General features: G+C 52.6%; 3 protein-coding genes across 6 annotated transcripts in view; 2 read left to right on the top strand and 1 right to left on the bottom strand.

Moving 5' to 3' along the window:
* ASB2 (ankyrin repeat and SOCS box containing 2) overlaps window positions 1-2,366 on the bottom strand; it is a 51,462-nt gene extending 49,096 nt beyond the window's left edge. The window contains exon 1 of one of the 4 annotated variants that reach the window (XM_063643972.1): window positions 2,246-2,366. The gene's annotated coding sequence lies outside the window, so the exon portion shown is untranslated. Of the gene's footprint in view, window positions 1-1,227; window positions 1,878-2,210 lie in introns of those variants that run through there. The other 3 variants (XM_063643973.1, XM_063643974.1, XM_063643975.1) reach the window with 3 other exon arrangements.
* Window positions 1,821-19,050, top strand: CCDC197 (coiled-coil domain containing 197). Its single transcript, XM_055291291.1, is given in 9 exon segments — window positions 1,821-2,081; window positions 2,664-2,878; window positions 6,326-6,469; window positions 8,353-8,435; window positions 9,939-10,117; window positions 11,985-12,058; window positions 12,060-12,108; window positions 13,675-13,791; window positions 18,847-19,050. Coding segments are annotated over 9 exon segments (1,326 nt in total).
* Window positions 13,675-20,300, top strand: part of OTUB2 (OTU deubiquitinase, ubiquitin aldehyde binding 2) — a 42,808-nt gene continuing 36,182 nt past the window's right edge. The window contains exon 1 of the mRNA XM_055288310.2: window positions 13,675-13,791. The gene's annotated coding sequence lies outside the window, so the exon portion shown is untranslated. The remainder of the gene's footprint in view (window positions 13,792-20,300) is intronic.

The raw sequence follows: 20,300 nt of genomic DNA, 5'->3' as shown, positions 1-20,300 counted from the left end.
ATGACAGTGACGCCTCTTCCAGAAGGAGGGAAGGAGAGTGGAGGAGGAAGAGCCAGCCAAGAGCCCCCAGGAGCTGAGCTGTGAGTCAGTGCCAAGTCCTGGGCGGACTCCAACCCAGCAATGGAACATCATCCGCTAAAATAAGCACCCCTGTGGTCCTGGCGTCCTGGCTCCCAGCCCTGGCTGCCTCTTGCTATCAGTTTATTTTGGTTTCAAGTAACCAAGCTGAAGATGGACAGACAAGAGTCTGATCCTCACCCTGGGCAGTGTTCTGAAGGGGGATGGGCAGGGGGCAGACAGTAGGGCATGGGGGAGGCCAGACAAAGGCCCCAAGTCCTGGGAGGGAGGAAGGAGCACCCATGGAAGGGGAGGAGAGGATCCGGGGAAAGAGTGAGACGTCCTCTCTTCCTTCTTCAAAATGGGCCTTTGCCCTGGAGCAATCAGGAACCAGCTCCCAGCTTACCTCCCAGCTCAGAGGGCCAAGCCAGGTCCCAGGGAGAGAGGACAGTGTTCCCCATTTATCGAGAGTGGAGCGAGGGCAGAAGCCACATGCCTCGGATGGGAGAGAAGGGACAGGGCAGCCTCCCAGCCTATGGCACTCTACATGTAGGGGGACACCCACTAAGGTGAGGATCCATTATCCAGCAATGTCCCCTAGGGACCAGCGAAGGGCTGCCTGCAGTTGGCTCAGGGTGGCATTGGAAGCCTCCCCTCCTGTGTCTCCTGCTGTGCCCAGGCCCCACCACGCCTAACCCTGGCCCTGTTCTCTCCAACACCCACATGCATGTAGTGGGGGCACCAGTGGGATCTCGTAAGTGTGTCACCCAAGTTAGCAGATCTGAGGAGCAAAGTCCATTGCGGGACACTGGGCTGTTTGCAGCTGGCTGGGGGTTTCCTTCAGGCAAGAGTAGCCAAGACAGAAGAGTGGGACAGATAGAATGGGCAGAGCTATGACCTCAGCCTTCCTCGCAAGCCCCTGCTGTAACCCCCAACCCCTCCTACAAATCTCCAGCCATCCTTGACTGGTAAGCTGTCTGATTTAGCCACTCTCCCTGCCCTGATTTAGCCACTCTCCCTGCCCTGATTTAGCCACTCTCCCTGCCCTGATTTAGCCACTCTCCCTGCCCATTCCAGCCCTTGGTAAGGACCCCTCCACAGCAGAAGCCCTGGCCTGTGAAGCCCAGGACTGTCTCTCATGAATACCTTGCCCCTGGTGGGAGTGCCTACCTGGTCCTGGGCTTCCCACTTGGGAGTGCGCTTGGCGAGCCCCGTGCAGATGGTGTCTTCCTTGTTGAAGATGCCACCCATGTGCAATCCAAGTTAGCACCGCCCCATCTAGTTTCTAGCCGGGCACTGGCGTCAGGTGATCCCAGTCCATTCCTTGGATGCTGTGGGCCCCCAGCTACAGCCCTGCACCTCTCTGGATTCAGCTTCCTCTTCTGAAACTGGGGGAGTGATGACTCTCTCCCATGGTTGTTAGGGGGATTAAATGAGATCCCGGGACTCAGCAGTAGATACCCACTAATCCTACCTCTTCCTCCACACCTGCCGTCTCCAGGCCTTGAGCCGCACTTGCCCGGAGGCCACTGGCTCTATTGTCTAGCCAAGTCACTTGGCCCCCTCCAGGGCTCAATCTCATCCTGCCTGAATCACCCTTGGGAACTCAGGGACAAAATTAAACCCTGAGTGGCCCACAGGCCCAAGTTAGCTGCTGGGAACAGGTTTTCCATGAGCTGGAGCTCTCTGGTGCCCTTTGGCTAGGGGGAAAGGCCTCTCCCACACGAGGCTAGAGTGCAGCAGCCCAGCCTCCTTCGCTGGGGATGCGCTGTGGCTGGGTCGGACCCTACACGTCCCGCTGGATGCAACAGCTCTGGGTCATGTGGGCAGAGCTGAGGTCAGACCAGTCTCCTCCAGCACTAACTGTGATTGGCAGTTGGGAAGAAGGGTGCCTCGTGGACACAGTCCCTGGCTCGGCCATTCTGGAGCCTGAGCTCGCAGGGAGCAAAACGATTCACCTGCTCCAGACAGGCAGCTGTTACCCATTTGGCACCTGTGGTGGGGGCGGTGCCTCCAGCTGGAGGGTAACTGCTGTCAGCTTCACTTTTCACCCTCGGCCTTGCTCCCCAGGTGTACTAGTCTAGTCTTATGCTTCTGTGAAGGAATACCCAAGACTGGGTAATTTATAAAGGAAAGAGGTTTAATTGACTCACAGTTCTGTATGACTGGGAGACCTCAGGAAACTTACAGTCATGATGGAAGGTGAAGGGGAAGCAAAGACCCTCTTCATGTGACGGCAGGAGAGAGAATGAATGCCCAGCGAAGAAAGAAGCCCTGTATAAAACAACCAGATCTCGTGAGAACTAGCTCACTATCATGAGAACAGGAAAGAGGAAGCCACTTCATGATTGAATTATCTCCACCCCGTCCCTCCCATGACACGTGGGGATTATGGGAACTACAATTCAAGATGAGAGTTGGGTGGGGACACAGCCAAACCATATCACCAGGGAATCCCAAGTGAGTAGTGATGAGCATCACAGAGGTGTCAGCCAGACCCTTGGTGAGGAAGGCGGGCATTCTGGGTGGGAGGCAGGGCTGAGATGTAGGGTTGGGTCAAGGGTCCTGATGACCTGAGGCTGGGCCACCTCTCCTTTTCCCTGCAGGTAGGAAGGGATGGGGCAGGGAATGCCCATTTACCAGCCCTCTCCTGGGATCTGGGCACTCGCACGGCCATCCTGCGAGGGAGGCTTTATCATCCTGATGTTACGGATGAGGAGCTGAGACCCTCATGGGACTTGCCTGAAGTCAGAGACGGTGGGATCTCCAGCCACACAGCCTCCGTCCTGCAGAGGACTGAAAGATCAGAACAGCCAGGAATGTCAGATCTGGGAGCTCCTTACAGTTCATGTTCCAACATCCTTTTCCTGAGGAAAGGGGAAGCGAGTCTGGAGAATAAGAGGGGCTTGTCAGGCGTTTGTAGGAGCCATGACTTCCAGAAACCCACGGAGTGCTTTTCCATAGCTTCCTCCCATGATAATCTCATCATGTCATAGATCTTCAACCCAGGTTGTGGGGCACATTGGCAGGAACCTCACCACGCTGGAGAAGGATGAGCCCAGACAGCAGGCTGGACTTCCTCGTGGGCACATTCAAGATGCCTGCTACCCCCCGGAGACTCCCAGAAATGCCTAGGGGTGAGGAGGGTGTGGTTTGCAATGGATCCCAAGCCAGGGGCTTCAAGCCCGGGCAACTCGGGTGTCAATGTCATTGTGCCTCATTGTTCCCAACTACAGGAGGTCAGGCTGGGGGCCACTCCCAGAACAGACTTGCTGGTAATGTGACTGCCCCAGATCCCTCTTCCGAACCCAGTGGCTAAGAGCCTAGACTCTGAAGTCATCTGCCATCTCAACCACTTGCTAGCTGTGTGACCATGGAAAGTCTATTTAACTTCTCTGCCTTGGCTTCCTGAGATACATTGCAGGGAGGAGGAGAATAATATTATCCATAGCTCACAGGAAGTTTGCAAAGATTAAATTATATGACATAGTACCCCCCAAGCATTCTGTGTATACATATATGTATATATATGTATACGTATACACTCATATATATACAATATGTGTATATATTAATACAATATATACATAATATATAATATATCACATATAATTTATGTATAGTATTAATATATTTATATATCCATATATGTATGTTCATATTCATATATGTATGTATCCCTTAGAATAAAGACTTACAAATGTTAGAGGTTGTTATTAGCTTAAACTTGCTGACAGAGACAGAGGGGATGGTGGTTGGCTGGAGACACTGGTTCTTAACTGGGGACAATTCCTGAAGACATTTTGGGTTGCCACAACTTGGGGGAAAGGGGAGGATGCTCTTGGTATCTAGTGGGCAGAGGCCAGGGATGCTGCTAAACATCCTACAATGCACCAGGCAGGACCCATGCCTGCCCGCCCCCCGCCCCATAGAATTAGGGCCCAAATGTCCACAGTGCCATGGGGAGGAAGCCTGGCTGAAGAGCAGGGGCAGCGGAAAGTGGCTCTTAGGGAGTAGAACAGGGCCTGGGCCAAGCTGACAAAGGTTTGGATTTCGGGAATAGCTGCCTCCAGGAGAACTGAGTGGATTTCCAACGCCTTGTGACTGTTATATAATGGGATGATTCACTGAATGGGGCTCGTAAACCCACTCTGAAGGCCACCAGCAGGGGGACACGTGGCTGTGGTTTGAGCAGCACAGAAAGAACAGCCATAGTGACCACGTGCAGGTTGGGGTCCTCCTTTAAGCAGGAAAGGGGAGCCCTAGGCAGGTCTCAGCCCTGCTTCTAGCTGGTGCATTCAGACACACACACATACACACACACACACAGATGGTGCTTAGCTGACAGCACGGCACACACAAATAGTTTACATTCTTTAAGTGAAGAGGTGGATTTAACCCACCAGTTAGTATGACAGTGGGCAAATGAACTAGTCTTTTTTTGAGACAGAGTCTTGCTCTGTTGCCCAGGCTGGAGTGCAGTGGTGCAATCTTGGCTCAATGCAACCTCTGCCTCCAAGGTTCAAGCGATTCTCCTGCCTCAGCCTCCTGAGTATCTGGGATTACAGGCATCTGCCACCACACCCAGCTAATTTTTGTATTTTTAGTAGAGATGAGATTTCACCATCTTGGCCAGGCTGGTCTCAAACACCTGACCTCAGGTAATCTGCCTGCCTCAGCCTCCCCCAAAGTGCTGAGATTACAGGCATGAGCCACCTCACCCAGCCAAACTAGTCTTATAAAAATATTAAGTACTTACCTGTTGAGGTCTCCTGTTTTCTACAAATACAACACTCCATCTCTTTCTTGGTGCACATGTGTGCAGGTGTGTGTGCGGATGCCCCAGTGTGCACATATGAGCACATTTGTGATGTGTAAACTAACAACTCTACAGGCATGTGAGGCACCTCACACATTGGAAAGGACTTGAGCCTAACCACCAGTGTGCTGCTCTTCACCCTTCTGGAAAGTTCTGACCCTATGCAAACCTTTCCCCTCTCCAGAGCCCTGAGAAATTGAGGAAGGGAGTGCACGATGGAGCTCTTAGGAATACAGGCCCTTCCACACTCTGAGTGCCTCTGAAACCAGATAAGCAACTGGAAGTTGCTGCATCCACCAATCTTTTTTCTCTGAGAATAAAAATTCTAATCATAAGTCAGTTGGAATTTAAATCAAGCATACCTAAATATTTTCAAAAACAGAAATAAAAAATGGGATAATTATTTTGGAAGAGTTTGTGAATCCTGGGATGCAACCACCTGTCCCACATCATTTCAAAATAATTGGTTGTTGGATAAAATTCAGCCTCTGGGCATGGTGGCTCACACCTACAATCCCAGCACTTTGGGAGGCCAACGCAGGCGGAGTTTGAGACCAGCCTGAACAACTTGGTGAAACTCCATCTCTACAAAACATACAAAAATTAGCCAGGCATGGTGGCGTGCACCCGTAGTCCCAGCTACTCAGGAGGCTGAGGTGGGAGGATCACTTGAGCCCAGGAGGCGGAGGTTGCAGTGAGCTGAAATTGTGCCTCTGCACCCCAGCCTGGGCAACAGAGCGAGACCCTGTCTCAAAAAAAAAAAAAAAAAAAAAAAAAAGAATTCATTTAACATACATGTTTGCTGCCAACCTTTGTGCACACAGGTACTCTCATACACAGTCGTGCACATGCATGGTCTTGTACGCAGCCAGTAAGGTGACCTTCCAGGAAGCTCAGGGCCCCCTGGTATGAGCTGACACCGGGTGAGGAAGGTGAGGGCATGAAAAGAAAGGGCGTTTGATACTGATATTTCTCATGGTCCAAAGTGGCCATCTCCACTTCACAGCTAAGGAGATGGAAGCACAGAGACTTGAAAACATGTTTCTAGGTTCAGTCCATTAATGCAGGGTCCAGATTTCTTTCTCTCTTTCCTTGCCCTTTCTCCCTTACTTCCCACTTTTCCTGGTGCCACTGAAACCAGCCACATCCCCTCCAAACTGCACTGTCATAGCTCCTGGCCTGGCCCCTGAAGAGCATGTGACCTGGGCAGTCACATCAACAGCCAGGGCTGTGCCCTGAGGGTGGATACACTGCAGCCCACAGGGCACTGCCAGCCCCGGGCTCGTGGGACAAGTGCTGACTAGATGCTAGTTCAGGGCCTGCCCGTGGCCCTCCTGGTGTTCCAGCTGGCCTCTCTGTCTTTGCCCTGCCCTCAGGGCCTCTGGCTTTATATTTAACAGCACTGCCTGGCCCAGTGGGATCAAATGTCTGCCGTGCCACACATCCCAGGAAAGGACTGCAGAGGCCTTCAGATGATCTCCAGGCTGCAGTACCCAGAGGTCTGGTTTCTGACCCAAGTGCCTGTCCAACCCGAGAGCTGCTGCATCGCCTTTTGGGAAAGGCTGGCCTGGAGAGAATCACAGCAGGCTACAGGTGACTGCATTTTGCCAGATCTTCTCGGTAGGGCCTCTGTGGCCTGTGTGGTCAGCCCCAGACGACCTGCGCAGCCTCCTCTCCCTCATGGCTCTGCCCCTGCCCCACCGTCTGTCCATCTGTGTCTGGCCTGTTGAACCCTTTAGGGCTCAGAATGCCCTCTCCCTTGGGCCGTGTGGGCCCTGGGAGCGGCTGGCGTGGGGTTGGTGTGGGTGCTGGGCCAGCAGCCTGGCTCCCTCCATCTTCCCTCCACTCTCTGGAGGCGGGCAGCCCCAGGGCCTCACCTGTGACGCAGGAGTCAGGAGTGCAGCAGCTTCCTCATGGGCAGGAGTGAGGCTTCAAAGAGGTAACACTCCAGCAAGTCCGTGACAGGGGCTGCAGGAGGCGAGTGCCCAGTAAGTGGAGCTATTATTATTTTTATCCTCAAGGCACAAATTAAATGCCACGAGCCCTGCTAAGTGCCAGAAGCAGTGTCAGCTCCTGGAATATACACTTCCTACCCACAGGAGGTACAGCCTTAGGGAGGACAGAGGCGGAGGGAGGTGGGAAGGAGGGAGTGGGGGAGGGGAGGGGCCAGGGAGAAACAGTAGTGGGATGGGGGCATCTGGAAGGAGGAGTGAGAGGAGGGGTGGGGCCAGAGAGGAGAAGAGGGGATGAAAGGAGGGGATGAGAGGAAGGGGGTGGAAGGAGGGGATGGAAGGAGGGGATGGGAGGAAAGGATGGAGGAGGGGATGGGAGGAGGAAATGGGAGGAAAGGATGGAAGGAGGGGAAGGGAGGAGCAGATGGGAGGAGGGAAAGGAGGGCATGGGAGAGAGGACAAGAGAGGGGATGAGAGAGGAGATGGGAAGAGTAGATGGGAGGAGAGGATGGGAGGAGAGGATGGGAGGAGAGGATGGGAGGAGAGGATGGGAGGAGGAGATGGGAGGAGAGGATGGGAGGAGAGGATGGGAGGAGGAGATGGGAGGAGAGGATGGGAGGAGAGGATGGGAGGAGGAGATGGGAGGAGGAGATGGGAGGAGGGGATGGGAGGAGTAGATGGGAGGAGAGGATGGGAGGAGAGGATGGGAGGAGAGGATGGGAGGAGGAGATGGGAGGAGGAGATGGGAGGAGGAGATGGGAGGAGGGGATGGGAGGAGGGGATGGGAGGAGGAGATGGGAGGAGGAGATGGGAGGAGGAGATGGGAGAGGGGATGGGAGGAGGAGATGGGAGGAGGGGATGGGAGGAGTAGATGGGAGGAGAGGATGGGAGGAGAGGATGGGAGGAGAGGATGGGAGGAGGAGATGGGAGGAGAGGATGGGAGGAGGAGATGGGAGGAGAGGATGGGAGGAGGAGATGGGAGAGGGGATGGGAGGAGGAGATGGGAGGAGGGGATGGGAGGAGAGGATGGGAGGAGCAGATGGGAGGAGGAGATGGGAGGAGGAGATGGGAGGAGGAGATGGGAGGAGGGGATGGGAGAGGGGATGGGAGGAGGGCATCACCCCTGCCGTAGACGGGCAACCTGGGCACAGAGAGGTGAAGCAGCTGGCCCCACATCACCAGCTAATAGGGGCTGGCCTGTCTCCCGAGGTGGGAGGCACCTCCAGGGGAGGCACTGTAGACTCTGGCCAGAAAGGCTCGGCCTTCACGCTCCCCCAGATGCCTTCTTTGCTGCCTGGGAGATGCTGCTATGGGCATTTATTTGACCTGCTTGTGGCTCAGTTTGCTCAGCAGTGAAATAAAGGTGCAGAGACTCCTAACTCTATGGCCAACTGATAAAGTGATATGTGGCCGGCCCAGTGCGGGTCCAAGCAGGAGATCACAGAGGGTGGCCCAGGTTCATTCACAGGGGGTCCTGCGTGACCTGGGAGCCTCCAGGCCATGTTCCTGCATCTGGCTCTACAGGCAGAAGAAGCTCAAGAGAGAAGTCGAGAAGCACAAGCTTTTTGAAGACTATCTGATTAAGGTCCTTGAGAAAATCCCGGAGGGTACGTACACAGCTTCCTCGGAAAGCCCTTTCTCTCCACAGCCGCCTACTGGCTGCAGGACTGCGACACGGTGTATGGCCTCGTGGAGCCATAAGCTGCTCATCTACAGGATGGGAATCCACAAAGGCCAACCCCACAGTGGTGGGGAAGGTCGCAGGCAGCCAAGTCCGACTGCTTGGTCCCAACTCCAGCTCCACTGTCGCTAACAGTGTGGCCTCTGGCAAGCTCTCAGGGCCTTGATTTTCTTATCTGTACAATGGGAACAGCAATCACTATGTGGACTAGATGAAGTCATCCTTTATAAGCACAGCACAGGGCCCCGCATTTAGCTAGTACCTGGTAAACGTTGGCCATTATTTTATTATTTTGTTTGTCTTTGGTTTTGTGTTTTTGTTTTGCTATTATTAACTAAGAGTATAAGGACATCTGAGATGAGGTTTTGTGTGTTGTTTTATGAGTACTGGAAACTCATTAGAAAAGGGAAGGGGAGTCACACATATTTATTGTTATCATTATTATTTCAACACCATCAACAATAATTATTACCATTTATTAAATATGTGCCCTGTGCTAAGCTCTTTAGCAAATCTTTTTTACCCCTCCTGTGAGCTTTGCACGACTGTGTTACTCAGGCTCAGAGAGGGTAACGAACTTGCCCAGGGTCGCCCAGTCAGGAAGTGGTGGCGCTGGGCTCAGACTCTGGTCCGTCTGACTTCATAGCCACTGTACTAAGTGCTAGAATGAGAGGAGCTATGGAAACTCCAAAAACTCTGCCTTGGAGATCAGGGAAGGCTTCATGGAGGAGGTGACCTCTCATGGGGCTCAAATGGGTGCAGCAAAGGAGAATGACCCTGCAGGCAGAGGGAGGGACCCAAATGTAGGCAAGAGCCACAGGGCTGCGAGGTGGGTTTGGGGGTGGTGAGCTCCGGGCTGCTGGGAGATGTGGCTGGGAGGCTGGGGATATATACTGAGAACTGAGCCAAGGAGGAGTCAGGGCTGCAGATCAAGCATGGGGCTTGCAGCAGATCCAGCACCCAGTGCTGCTCATGGTTTGAGACCTTCCTAATTCAGCAATTCTGCCCTGTTCAACCCATCCAAAATGCAAAACCACCAGGACTTGGCACTTGCTCGCTCAGGACAGGAACGATTCCTATCCCCTTCTCAGGCTGCCCTAAGCAGCAACGTCTCCTTGAGGGCAGTCTCCTGCGTCGCTTGGTAGTCTTCATCCAGAATCCCTGTCTTAGTCTCTGGCTGAAATTTCCAAGGTTGAGGATTCCCTTGAAGTGGAGGAGGCAGGGGAGCGGGGGCGGTGCGGGGCGGTTGCGGGTGTAGATGGCAAGCCCGGAGAACTGCGGGACCATCCTACTGTCTGGGGTCATCCTACTGTCATAGACGGTCTGGCACCTCTCCATTGTGTGGCCCCAGCCGGAATTTCTGGCCACCCTGTTGGCACGGAGCACTGCAGGGGCACCCACCCATCCCGCCATGGCGCTATCTCCATAGGCTGCACGGGATGGGAGGAGCCGGAGGAGGTGCTGGTGGAGGCCATGGTGAAGCACTACGGGAAGCTCTTCACAGCCAGCCAGGACACGCAAAAGCGCCTCGAGGCCTTCTCCCAGCTAAGCCAGGCCGTCCGCCGGAGCCTGGAGGCTCTAGAGGAGGACCACAGAGCTCTCATGCCGGTAACCGCTGCCTGAAGTCTGTTCCATTCCCCGTGGCCCAGGGAGCTGGGGGCGTGGGGCCCCCTTTCTTGCACAGCCCTGGGGAAGGCCTCGAGGGAGCAGCAGCGTAATGCTGGGGGGCCCTGGGTGGGGCTGTCGCTCCTGAGCCGCCTTCCATATCCCCTTCCTCTCTCCTCTGCTGCCTGAGGCTCAGCTCGTGCCTAAACGTTGTTCTGCGTGGTAGAAAAGCCATGTGTCCTGGATGCAGAGGGACCGGAGCTCAGCTCCCAGCTAAGCCACCGACTAGTTGTGTGACTAGTTTGTATCCTCTCTGAGCCTCAGTTTCTGCATCTGTCAAGTGGGGGCAGCACACTCTAGTTGCTAGGGTCCTTGCGAGGCACCAAACGCAGACTGCCTCAAAGTAAGTGCCAGAGACATCATTTCCCTTCCCTTCCTTTGTGGTTATCTCATAATAAATAGGACTTCCGCTGGGAGGGATGGGCACTCCAGGTGGAAGAGCCTGCCCTGACAAAGGCGTGGCATCATGAAGATTCATGCTACCACTGGGACCGGGGACTTCGGGATCCCAGAGGAAGGATGACCAGCCGGTTGGTTCACTGCAAAGGGCTGCTGCGTAGTTTTGGAGAGAGCATCTGCCCCCTAGTGGCAGCGCTGCAAGCCTGCACCACGTTGTACCATTTCTTTGGAGCATGGAATTCATGGATGGGCTGGGCACTGCGTGAAGCACTTTACATGCTTTATCTCACTTAAATCTCACGCCAGCACCTCCAGGTAGGTGCCACTATTCCAAGGGCTGGGACTAGGGAAAGGCAAGTCCAGCTATGCTATTCTTCCCATTTTCGGGGGGAGGAAAGTAAGCCTCAGAGAAGCGGGGCCACGGGGGTATGTCCTGTGTCTTTCTCTCTCTCTTTCTTTTCCTCTCTCTCTCGCTCCCTCTCTCTCTTTCTTTCTTTCATTTTTTTGGGAGACAGGGTCTCACTCTGTCGCCTAGGCTGGAGTGCAGTGGTACAATCTCAGCTCACTGCAACCTCTGCCTCCTGGGTTCAAGTGATTCTCCTGCCTCTGCCTCCTGAGTAGCTGGGATTAAAGGCGTGTGCCACCACACCCGGCCTGTTCTGTATCTTTCAAATTCCTATCCCACAGGGCCTGGCTGGGGGCATGTATTAGTTCCTTCTCATGCTGCTAATAAAGAAACACCTGAGACTGGGTAATTTATAAAGAAAAAGATGGCCGGGCATGGTGGCTCACGCCTGTAATCTCAGCACTTTGGGAGGTTGAGGCAGGCAGATCACTTGAGGTCAGGAGTTCAAGACCAGCCTGGCCAACATGGTGAAACCCTATCTCTACCAAAAATACAAAAATTAGCCAGGCATGGTGGTGTGCGCCTATCATCCCAGCTAATCAGGAGGTTGAAGCAGAAGAATCACTTGAACCCTGGAGGCGGAGGTCGCAGTGAGTCAAGATTGCTCCACTGCACTCCAGCCTGGGCAAAAACAGTGAGATTGTCTCAAAAAAAAAAATTATAAAGAAAAAGAGGTTTAATGGACTCACAGTTCTACATGGCTGGGGTGGCCTGACAATCATGGTGGAAGGTGGAGGAGCAAAGGCACGTCTTACATGGTGGCAGGCAAGAGAACTTGTGTAGGGGAACTCCCCTTTATAAAATCATCAGGAACTGGGGCTCAGGTAAACTCCATCAGCCTGGACACGCCCTTTTCTGCATCTCTGGTGCCTTGAATGGCCCCAGCCACCCAGAAGTATTCCTTCCTCCTATCCTGTCATTGCACAGACCACCCTGGGGACTCAGACCAGGGCACATGCCCTGGAGGGTTTGTTGTACCAATATGGCCCATTCCCTCTGCCCCAGAGCCTCAAGATCCGGCTGTGTCAGCTGCAGAAGAAGTGTTACCACAAGCAGGAGCAGTGGTGGCAGCTGAAGCATCACTTGCCAGAAGGACATCTTTGACACACACACCACCAGCAGCTATAATGTGAGTCCAGTCTTTCAGCCTGAGGGTGGGGTTAGGGGTGGGGAAGGGGAAGCTGTTGCCTCCATCATCAATCCCAAAACACACAGACACATACGCACGCAGACACACACACACAGAGCCAGACACATAGACACACAGGCACACACACAGCCAGACACACACAGAGACATATTCACAGCCAGACACATAGACACACAGACACAACCAGACATACAGACAGACCCAGCCAGACACATACACACAAATGCAGACACAGCCAGACACACACAGACACACAGAAACACAGACACAGCCAGACACACACACAGACACAAACACAGACAAACACACAGACGTGCAAACACACGCACAGCCACACAGACACATACACACACAGACACACGCAGAGACATACATAGAGACAGACACACACAGACAGACCCACACCACTTACTTCTCCTTGGTGACAGTTTGCTTTCAAAGGGCCTCTCTTTGAGGGGTCAGATGTTACTTTACAGATGGGAAAACTGAGGCCACAGATATTTCAGGACAGAGCTCTGCCAAGATCCAGAGCCGGGATCCACCGGCCCAGTCCCAGGGCTTGATGTTGTGCCGAGCTCTTAGTCCTTGTATAATGTTTGTGGTTAATAATAAGATAATGGCATTTAAGTGAGTGGTTGTTATGTACTGTCTTCAGTAACCCTAGTGTCTCTCTGATCATTCCAGGCAGTGCTTAGCACAGAGTCTGACCTGGAGTAGGTGTTCTTAAATATTGGTGAATTTTACCCACACTCATTTTACAAATGAGAAAAATGAGGCTCAGAAAGAACAAGTCATGGCCAAAGTCCATGGCCATGAATTCCAGGGATTCCAGAATTCAGCTCTTGCACTGCCCCTTACTGGCCTTGGGAGTGTGGTCTGGTCACCCCTGGACCCCAGTTCCTCACCATAAACGGAGGCAACAGTCTATGTTCTGGCTTTCGGGACTGTGGGAGGACACTCAGGACCATGGCTTGGGAACAGGGCTGCGCTGGGCACAACTTTCCTGCACAGGATGAGTTCATGGAGTGAGGGTGAGACCTGCTCAGGTCCAGACTGACTGGGCCTCGAGGGATCTGAGTTTGGAAGACGAGGCTTGGGGGCTATTGGCTGCTGACCTCCAGCCAGGGCAAGGGGCTTAGGGAGGGAGCTGGGTGGGTCACAGTCTACAGAGCCCCTTTGAGGTCTGTCTCTCTAAGCTGCTGCAGCAGACCAGGATCCTGGAGGTCTGAAGTCCTGGGCCCCACTCCATGCTCCTTCCCAGTCCTCTGCTTCTAATGAGGTGTGGACCCCGATGCCTCCAGCCAGGAAGCCCTTCTGAAAGGAGTTAGTCCAACCTCCCTCTTTGCAGGGGAGGACGCTCAGGCTCTGAAGTGGGGAGGAACTCAACCAAGCCCCGCAGGAGAGGAATACAGACCATGATGAGAAGGACACTCCCAGTGTCCCAGCTCTGTCCATGACACTTCGCTGGCCAGAGTGAGCCAGGGCAGGGGCAGGGGATGCTGGGAGAGAGCCTGAGCCGCCTCCTCCTCCTTCTCTTTCCTGCAGGATCAGCTGCTCGGCTACATGCAAATGACCATCACCAACATGGCCCGGCAGTGCTGCCCCTCTGCCCACGGCGTGCCCAAGAGCATGGATCTCTTCTCCAAGCTCGATCTGATTAAGGTAAGGACAGACAGATGGCTGCGGGGCTCCCGACTGCCCCAGGCAAGACTCCAACTTGAGCCAGTCCTGTTCCTTAGCTCAGGCTGCATCTGTGTTTAGCCCCCAATCAGCTCTTCTTTCCATAGCTACATGGGTGCCTGGTGCAGTAAGGTCCTAAGGTCTCTATTAGTCTACAAACTTGAGCACCCACTAGGTGAAGGGTCAGTGTAGAGGGTGCATAGAGGAACTTCCCACCTGGTCTTCATATGTAGCTCCACACGGGTGTGTGACACATCACACACAGGCACACACACACACACACAGTATGCACCCATCAACATCCACGTGTGCTTTCTGCACACCAACACAAATGAGACATACACAGACACACCTGCAAACAAGCAAACATCAACTTGCACGCACGAAGATGCAAACAGGTATGATCACACTCTTACACATATGAGCACGCTGGCAGCGGGCATTTCAGTGGCTGAGGGAGCCTCTTGCACAGGGTCCTCACCTTAAACTTCACACTATCAGTCCACGGGACTTCTTTCCTCATCGCCACCATCAGTCAGGATGCTGTTACTGCAGTAACAGAAAACATGATCAGATTGGCTTTGACAACAGAGCGTGTCTTTTTAAAATAATAACTTTATTGAGATATAATTCACATACCATAACATTTAGCCCTTACAATTATGGACTTTCGTGTTTTCAGCATAGTCAAAATTGCACAGCTATTACCCCTCTCTAATTCCAGAACATTTCATCACCCCCAAAAAGATACATTTTGTGTCTGGCTGCTTTCATTTAGCATAATGTTTTCAAGGTTCATCCATGTCCTAGCACAAATCAGTGCTTTATTTTTATGGCTGAATACTCCATGGTATGGGCATATTTATATGGATTGAACTTTTGTTTATCCATTCATCAGTTGACGGACATCTGGATTGTTTACATTCCTTAGGTATTATGAATATTGCTGCTATGAACATTTGTGTACAAATTTTTATGCAGAGATATGTTTTCACTTCTCTTTGATACATACCTAGGAGTGCAATTTCTGGGTCATCTGTTAACTGTATGTTTAATATTCGAAGAACTGCCAAACTCTTTTCCAAAGTGGCTGCACCATTTACCATCCCCATGATCAATGTACGAGGCTTCCAATTTCTCCACATCCTTGCCAACATTTGCTATTGTTAACCTTTTCTAATTTAGCCCTCCTAATGGGTGTGAAGTGGCATCTCATTGTGGTTTGGATTTGCGCTTCTCTGAGGACTAATGATGTTGAGTATCTTTTCATGTGCTTATTGGCCATGTGTATCTCTCCTTTGGAGAAATGTCTATTCAAATTCTTTGTCCATTAAAAAATTTGATTATTAGTATTTTTTTTTTTTTGAGACAGAGTCTCACTCTGTTGCCCAGGCTGGAGTGCAGTGGCACATCTTGCTCGGCTCACTGCAACCTCCGCCTCCCAGGTTCAAGCAATTCTCCTGCCTCAGCCTCCCAAGTAGCTGGGACTACAGGCATGCACCACCACACCCGGCTAAGTTTTGTATTTTTATTAGAGATGGGGTTTCACCATGTTGGCCAGGCTGGTCTCAAACTTCTGACCTCAAGTGATCCACCCGCCTCGGCCTCCCAAAGTGCTGAGATTATAGGCATGAACCACCGTGCCCAGCCTATTTGTCCTTTTTTAGTTGAGTTGTAAGAATTCTTTTTGCGTTCTGGATACAGGTCCCTTATCAAATATATGATTGCAAATATTTTCTATCTTGCGTGTTATCTTTTTACTATCTTTTTGGTGTCCTTTGAAGTACAGAAGTTTTGAATTTTGATGGAATCCAATTTGTTTGTTTGTTTTTTTGCTTGTTTGAGACAGGGTCTCAGTCTATCACCCAGGCTGGAATGCAGTGGTGCCATCTTGGCTCACTGCAACCTCCGCCTCCTGGGTTCAAGCGATTCTCCTGACTCAGCCTCCCCAGTAGCTGGGACTATAGGCATGCACCACACACCTGGCGGCTAATTTTTGTATTTTTTGGTAAAGACACGGTTTCACCATGTTGGCAGGCTGGTCTTGAACTCCTGACCTCAAGTCATCCACCTGCCTCAGCCTCCCAAAGTGCTAAGATTACAGGTGTGAGCCACCGCATCTGGCCGAGAATCCAATAGTTTTACTTTGGGTATGTGTATGTACTTGTCCTTTAGGTATCATATCTAAACAGCCATTGCCTAATCCAGGGTCATGAAGATTTACACCTGTTTCTTGTGAGAAGTTTATAGTTTTTGCTCTACTGTTTAGGTCTGTAATTCATTTTCAGTAGATTTTTTAATATAATGTAAAGTAGGGGTCCAATTTCATTATTTTGCATGAGGACATTCAGTTGTCCTGATACCATTTGTTTAAAAAGTTCTATTTTTCCCCTTTGAATTTTCTCAGTACCCTTGTCAAAAATCAATTGACCATAATATGAAAGTTTATTTCTGGATTCTCGATTCTATTCCATTCATCTCCATGCCTGTTTTTATGCCAGTACCATACTGTCTTGATTACTGTGGCTTTGTAATAAATATTAAAATTTAGAAGTGTGAGTCTTCCAACTTTGTTCTTTTCTGAGGTCATTTGGTTCCTCTACCAGGGCACATCTTGTATCATGAGTGGAAGTTTGGTGCCTGCGTGGGTTTCAGGCATGGTGTTGTGTCCGGAATTGGTGGGTTCTTGCTCTCGCTGACTTCAAGAATGAAGCCGCGGACCCTCGCGGTGAGTGTTACAGTTCTTAAAGGCAGTGTGTCTGGAGTTTGCTCCTTCTGACGTTCAGATGTGTTTGGAGTTTCTTCCTTCTGGTGGGTCCGTGGTCTCACTGGCTCAGGAGTGAAGCTGCAGACCTTCGCGGTGAGTGTTACAGCTCTTAAGGCAGCACGTCTGGAGTTGTTTGTTCCTCCCGGTGGGTTCGTGGTCTTGATGGCTTCAGGAGTGAAGCTGCAGACCTTCCCAGTGAGTGTTACAGCTCATAAAGGCAGCGTGGACCCAAAGAGTGAGCAGTAGCAAGATTTATTGCAAGGAGCAAAAGAAGAAAGCTTCCACAGTATGGAAGGGGACCCCAGCGCATTGCCACTGCTGGCCGGGGCAGCCTGCTTTTATTCTCTTATCTGGCCCCACCCACATCCTGTTGATTGGTCCATTTTACAGAGAGCCGATTGGTCCATTTTACAGAGAATTGATCGGTCCGTTTTGACAGGGTGCTGATTGGTGTATTTACAATCCCTGAGCTAGACCCAAAAGTTCTCCAGGTCCCCACTAGATTAGCTGGATACAGAGTGTGGACACAAAGGTTCTCCAAGTTCCCACCAGAGTAGCTAGATACAGAGTGTTGATTGGTGCATTCGCAAACCCTGAGCTAGACACAGGGTGCTGATTGGTGTGTTTACAAACCTTGAGCTAGATACAGAGTGCCGATTGGTGTATTTACAATCCCTAAGCTAGACATAAAGGTTCTCCAAGTCCCCACCAGACTCAGGAGCCCAGTTGGCTTCACCCAGTGGATCCTGTACTGGGGCCGCAGGTGGAGCTGCCTGCCAGTTCCGCGCCGTGTGCCCGCACTCCTCAGCCCTTGGGTGGTTGATGGGACTGGGTGCCGTGGAGCAGCGGGCAGCGCTCGTTGGGGAGGCTCCGGCCATGCAGGAGCCCACGGGGGAGGTGGGGGAGGCTCAGGCATGGCGGGCTGCAGGTCACGAGCCCTGCCCCACGGGGAGGCAGCTAAGGCCCGGCGAGAAATCGAGCACAGCAGCTGCTGGCCCAGGTGCTAAGCCCCTCACTGCCTGGGGCTGGCGGGGCCCGCCGGCAGCTCCGAGTGTGGGCCCGCCGAGCCCATGCCCACCCGGAACTCGCACTGGCCTGCAAGGGCTGAGCGCAGACCCGGTTCCTGCCCGCACCTTTCCCTCCACACCTCCCCGCAAGCTGAGGGAGCCCGCTCTGGCCTTGGCCAGCCCAGAAAGGGGCTCCCACAGTGCAGCGGCAGGCTGAAGGGCTCCTCAAGCGTGGCCAGAGTGGGTGCCAAGGCCGATGAGGCACCGAGAGCGAGCGAGGTCTGCGAGGGCTGCCAGCACACTGTCACCTCTCAGTGTGATCCTAGGCTCAGCGGCATCATCAAAGACCCATCCTTTCCATACTCTCCTGTCTTCCACCTTTAGCACTGACTTCATCCTAAGTCAGAACTTGCTTACCTCATTTGAGGCAGGTTCAGTGCAGATAATCCAAACACAGGATACTTAGCTCCCCAGGAACACTGAGGGGCAGGTCTCTTCCCTAGTGTCCAGTGCAACAGTCAGCAGTGAGCAAGCCTGTGGCTCAGTTAAGAAGGACTTCTCCAGGAACCTCACAGGCAGTATCGGGGCTGCTGCATGGCACAACTCAGTGGGCACCATTCAGTTGAAGTCTGTGTAATTGGCATCCCTAGTTATATACAGCTTGGTACTTATTCATATTCCAAAGAAATGAGATTTCTGAGTAAGGACACATTTGTCTAAATAGTCACAGTGTATTAATTTCCTCTTCTTCCCAAGAAAAAGATGAAATTATGTGGTGATGTCACAGGGTCCCAAGCAACAATCAGATTGGGCCTCTGGATTGACATCTGTCGGTCACTCAGCCAACATGAATTGAGCCACCTGAATATGCTCAGCATTCTGCTAGGCAACAGGAGATGGAGGCTCATCTGGTCCTTAAGAAACGAATGCTCTTCAGAGAGGGAGGCTGGGGACAGTCAGGGTGGGCTTCTTGGAGGAGGCAGTGAGAAGAGGCAGGCAACCACATTCAGTAAGTCACACCAGGATCTGGACTCCTAGTCATCCAGCTCTGTCACTCCTGGCTGTGCCACATCAGACAAGTCACTTAACCTCTCTGAGCCTCCGTTTGCTTATTTGCCCAGTGGCGTTGATACCACATTCTTTGCAGGGCACTTGTGAGAGTTAAAGGAGAAGTAGGTCAGCCTTTGATGATGCTTTGGTACCTAGGAAGCAGCGTCCAAAGGCCAAAACACTGTTAGGTGAGAGATTTATTTTCCCTCCCAGGAGTTCATGTTGGACAAAATGGAGATTGTAAGACTGATCGCACTGCTCACGGAACCCAAAGTGTGCTGGTCATGGGACAGCTTCAGGGACCAGTGGCTCAGAGGACACCCCAAACCCTTCAGAAAATGTCCAAGGAGCCGGGTTTCCACCCCCAGGACACCCTGTCCCAGGCCCCATGCTTCAGAGTGCTCCAGCCTGTACTGACCAGCCTGCGCCTTGCAGGCCCTGTGGCATCCCGACCTCTCCTTACCTGCCTGCCTCCTTTTCTTGCTACTAACACCTCTAAGCCATCGGGAGAGAGTCTGGGGGCATTGAGGGGGTGGTCAGGGTCCTGGGCTTAGTTGGGGTTGGGGGTGCTGCTCCCCATCCTGGGGGATTGTCAGTGATCCAGGTAAGGCCTGCCTGGATCGGGGAGAGAGAGGCAGGTTCCCGAGTTGGGGGCAGCAGCCAGGCTGGAAGACCCTGGGCCGAAGACTCCCTCCTGGGAGCCGGGGCTGTGTCTCTCACTTTCACGGTGGGTTCCTGAGACTGAGGAGCTTTGGACGGATGCTTGGCTGTTGGGAATGTCCCAGTCACAGGGCACTTTAAAGAGCCACCAAGGGCTCACGCTTGTAATCCCAGCACTTTGGGAGGCCGAGGCGGGCGGATCACGAGGTCAGGAGATCGAGACCACGGTGAAACCCCGTCTCTACTAAAAATACAAAAAATTAGCCGGGCGTGGTGGCGGGCGCCTGTAGTCCCAGCTACTCGGAGAGGCTGAGGCAGGAGAATGGCGTGAACCCGGGAGGCGGAGCTTGCAGTGAGCCGAGATTGCGCCACTGCACTCCAGCCTGGGCGACAGAGCGAGACTCTGTCTCAAAAAAAAAAAAAAAAAAAAAAAGAGAGCCACCAGGGCCATGGGATCCATGGGAGTTCACCTTGCCCACAGCAGTCTGCAGAGCTAACGGGAGTGCTGAATGTGTAGGGGGCATCTCATCACTGGCTTCCAGAAGTTGAGTACCAGGTTGGTACCTTCTGCCCATCCTGCAGGTGTCTGAGCTGCCTGGAATGGTTGGTACTCTCAGGAAGACCTTGGCAAGGCAAGGCCCCTCTCTGGGCTGGTTTTTCTACCTGTAAAATTGGGAGAGAGTGCCGGACATGGTGGCTCACACCTATAATCCCAAGCACCTTGGGAGGCAGAGGCAGGAGGATCACTTGAGCACTGAAGTTCGAGACCAGCTTGGGCAACACAGGGAGATCCTGTCTCTATAAAAAATAAAACAATTAGCCAGGCATGGTGGCACACACCTGTGATTCCAGCTACTTAGGAGGCTGAGGTGGGAGGATCACTTGCGCCTGGGAGGTTAAGGCTGCAGTGAGCCGTGGTTGTGCCACTGCACTCCAGTGTGGGTGACAGAGCGAGACCCTGTCTTTAAAAAAAAAGGGGGGTGGTGGTGAGAGGATGTTTAAGCCCC

Source organism: Symphalangus syndactylus, chromosome 8 (genome assembly GCF_028878055.3).
Source record: "Symphalangus syndactylus isolate Jambi chromosome 8, NHGRI_mSymSyn1-v2.1_pri, whole genome shotgun sequence".
Lineage (NCBI taxonomy): Eukaryota > Metazoa > Chordata > Mammalia > Primates > Hylobatidae > Symphalangus > Symphalangus syndactylus.
Note: the sequence above shows the minus strand (reverse complement) of the source record. Positions and strands in the feature narration are given on the sequence as shown.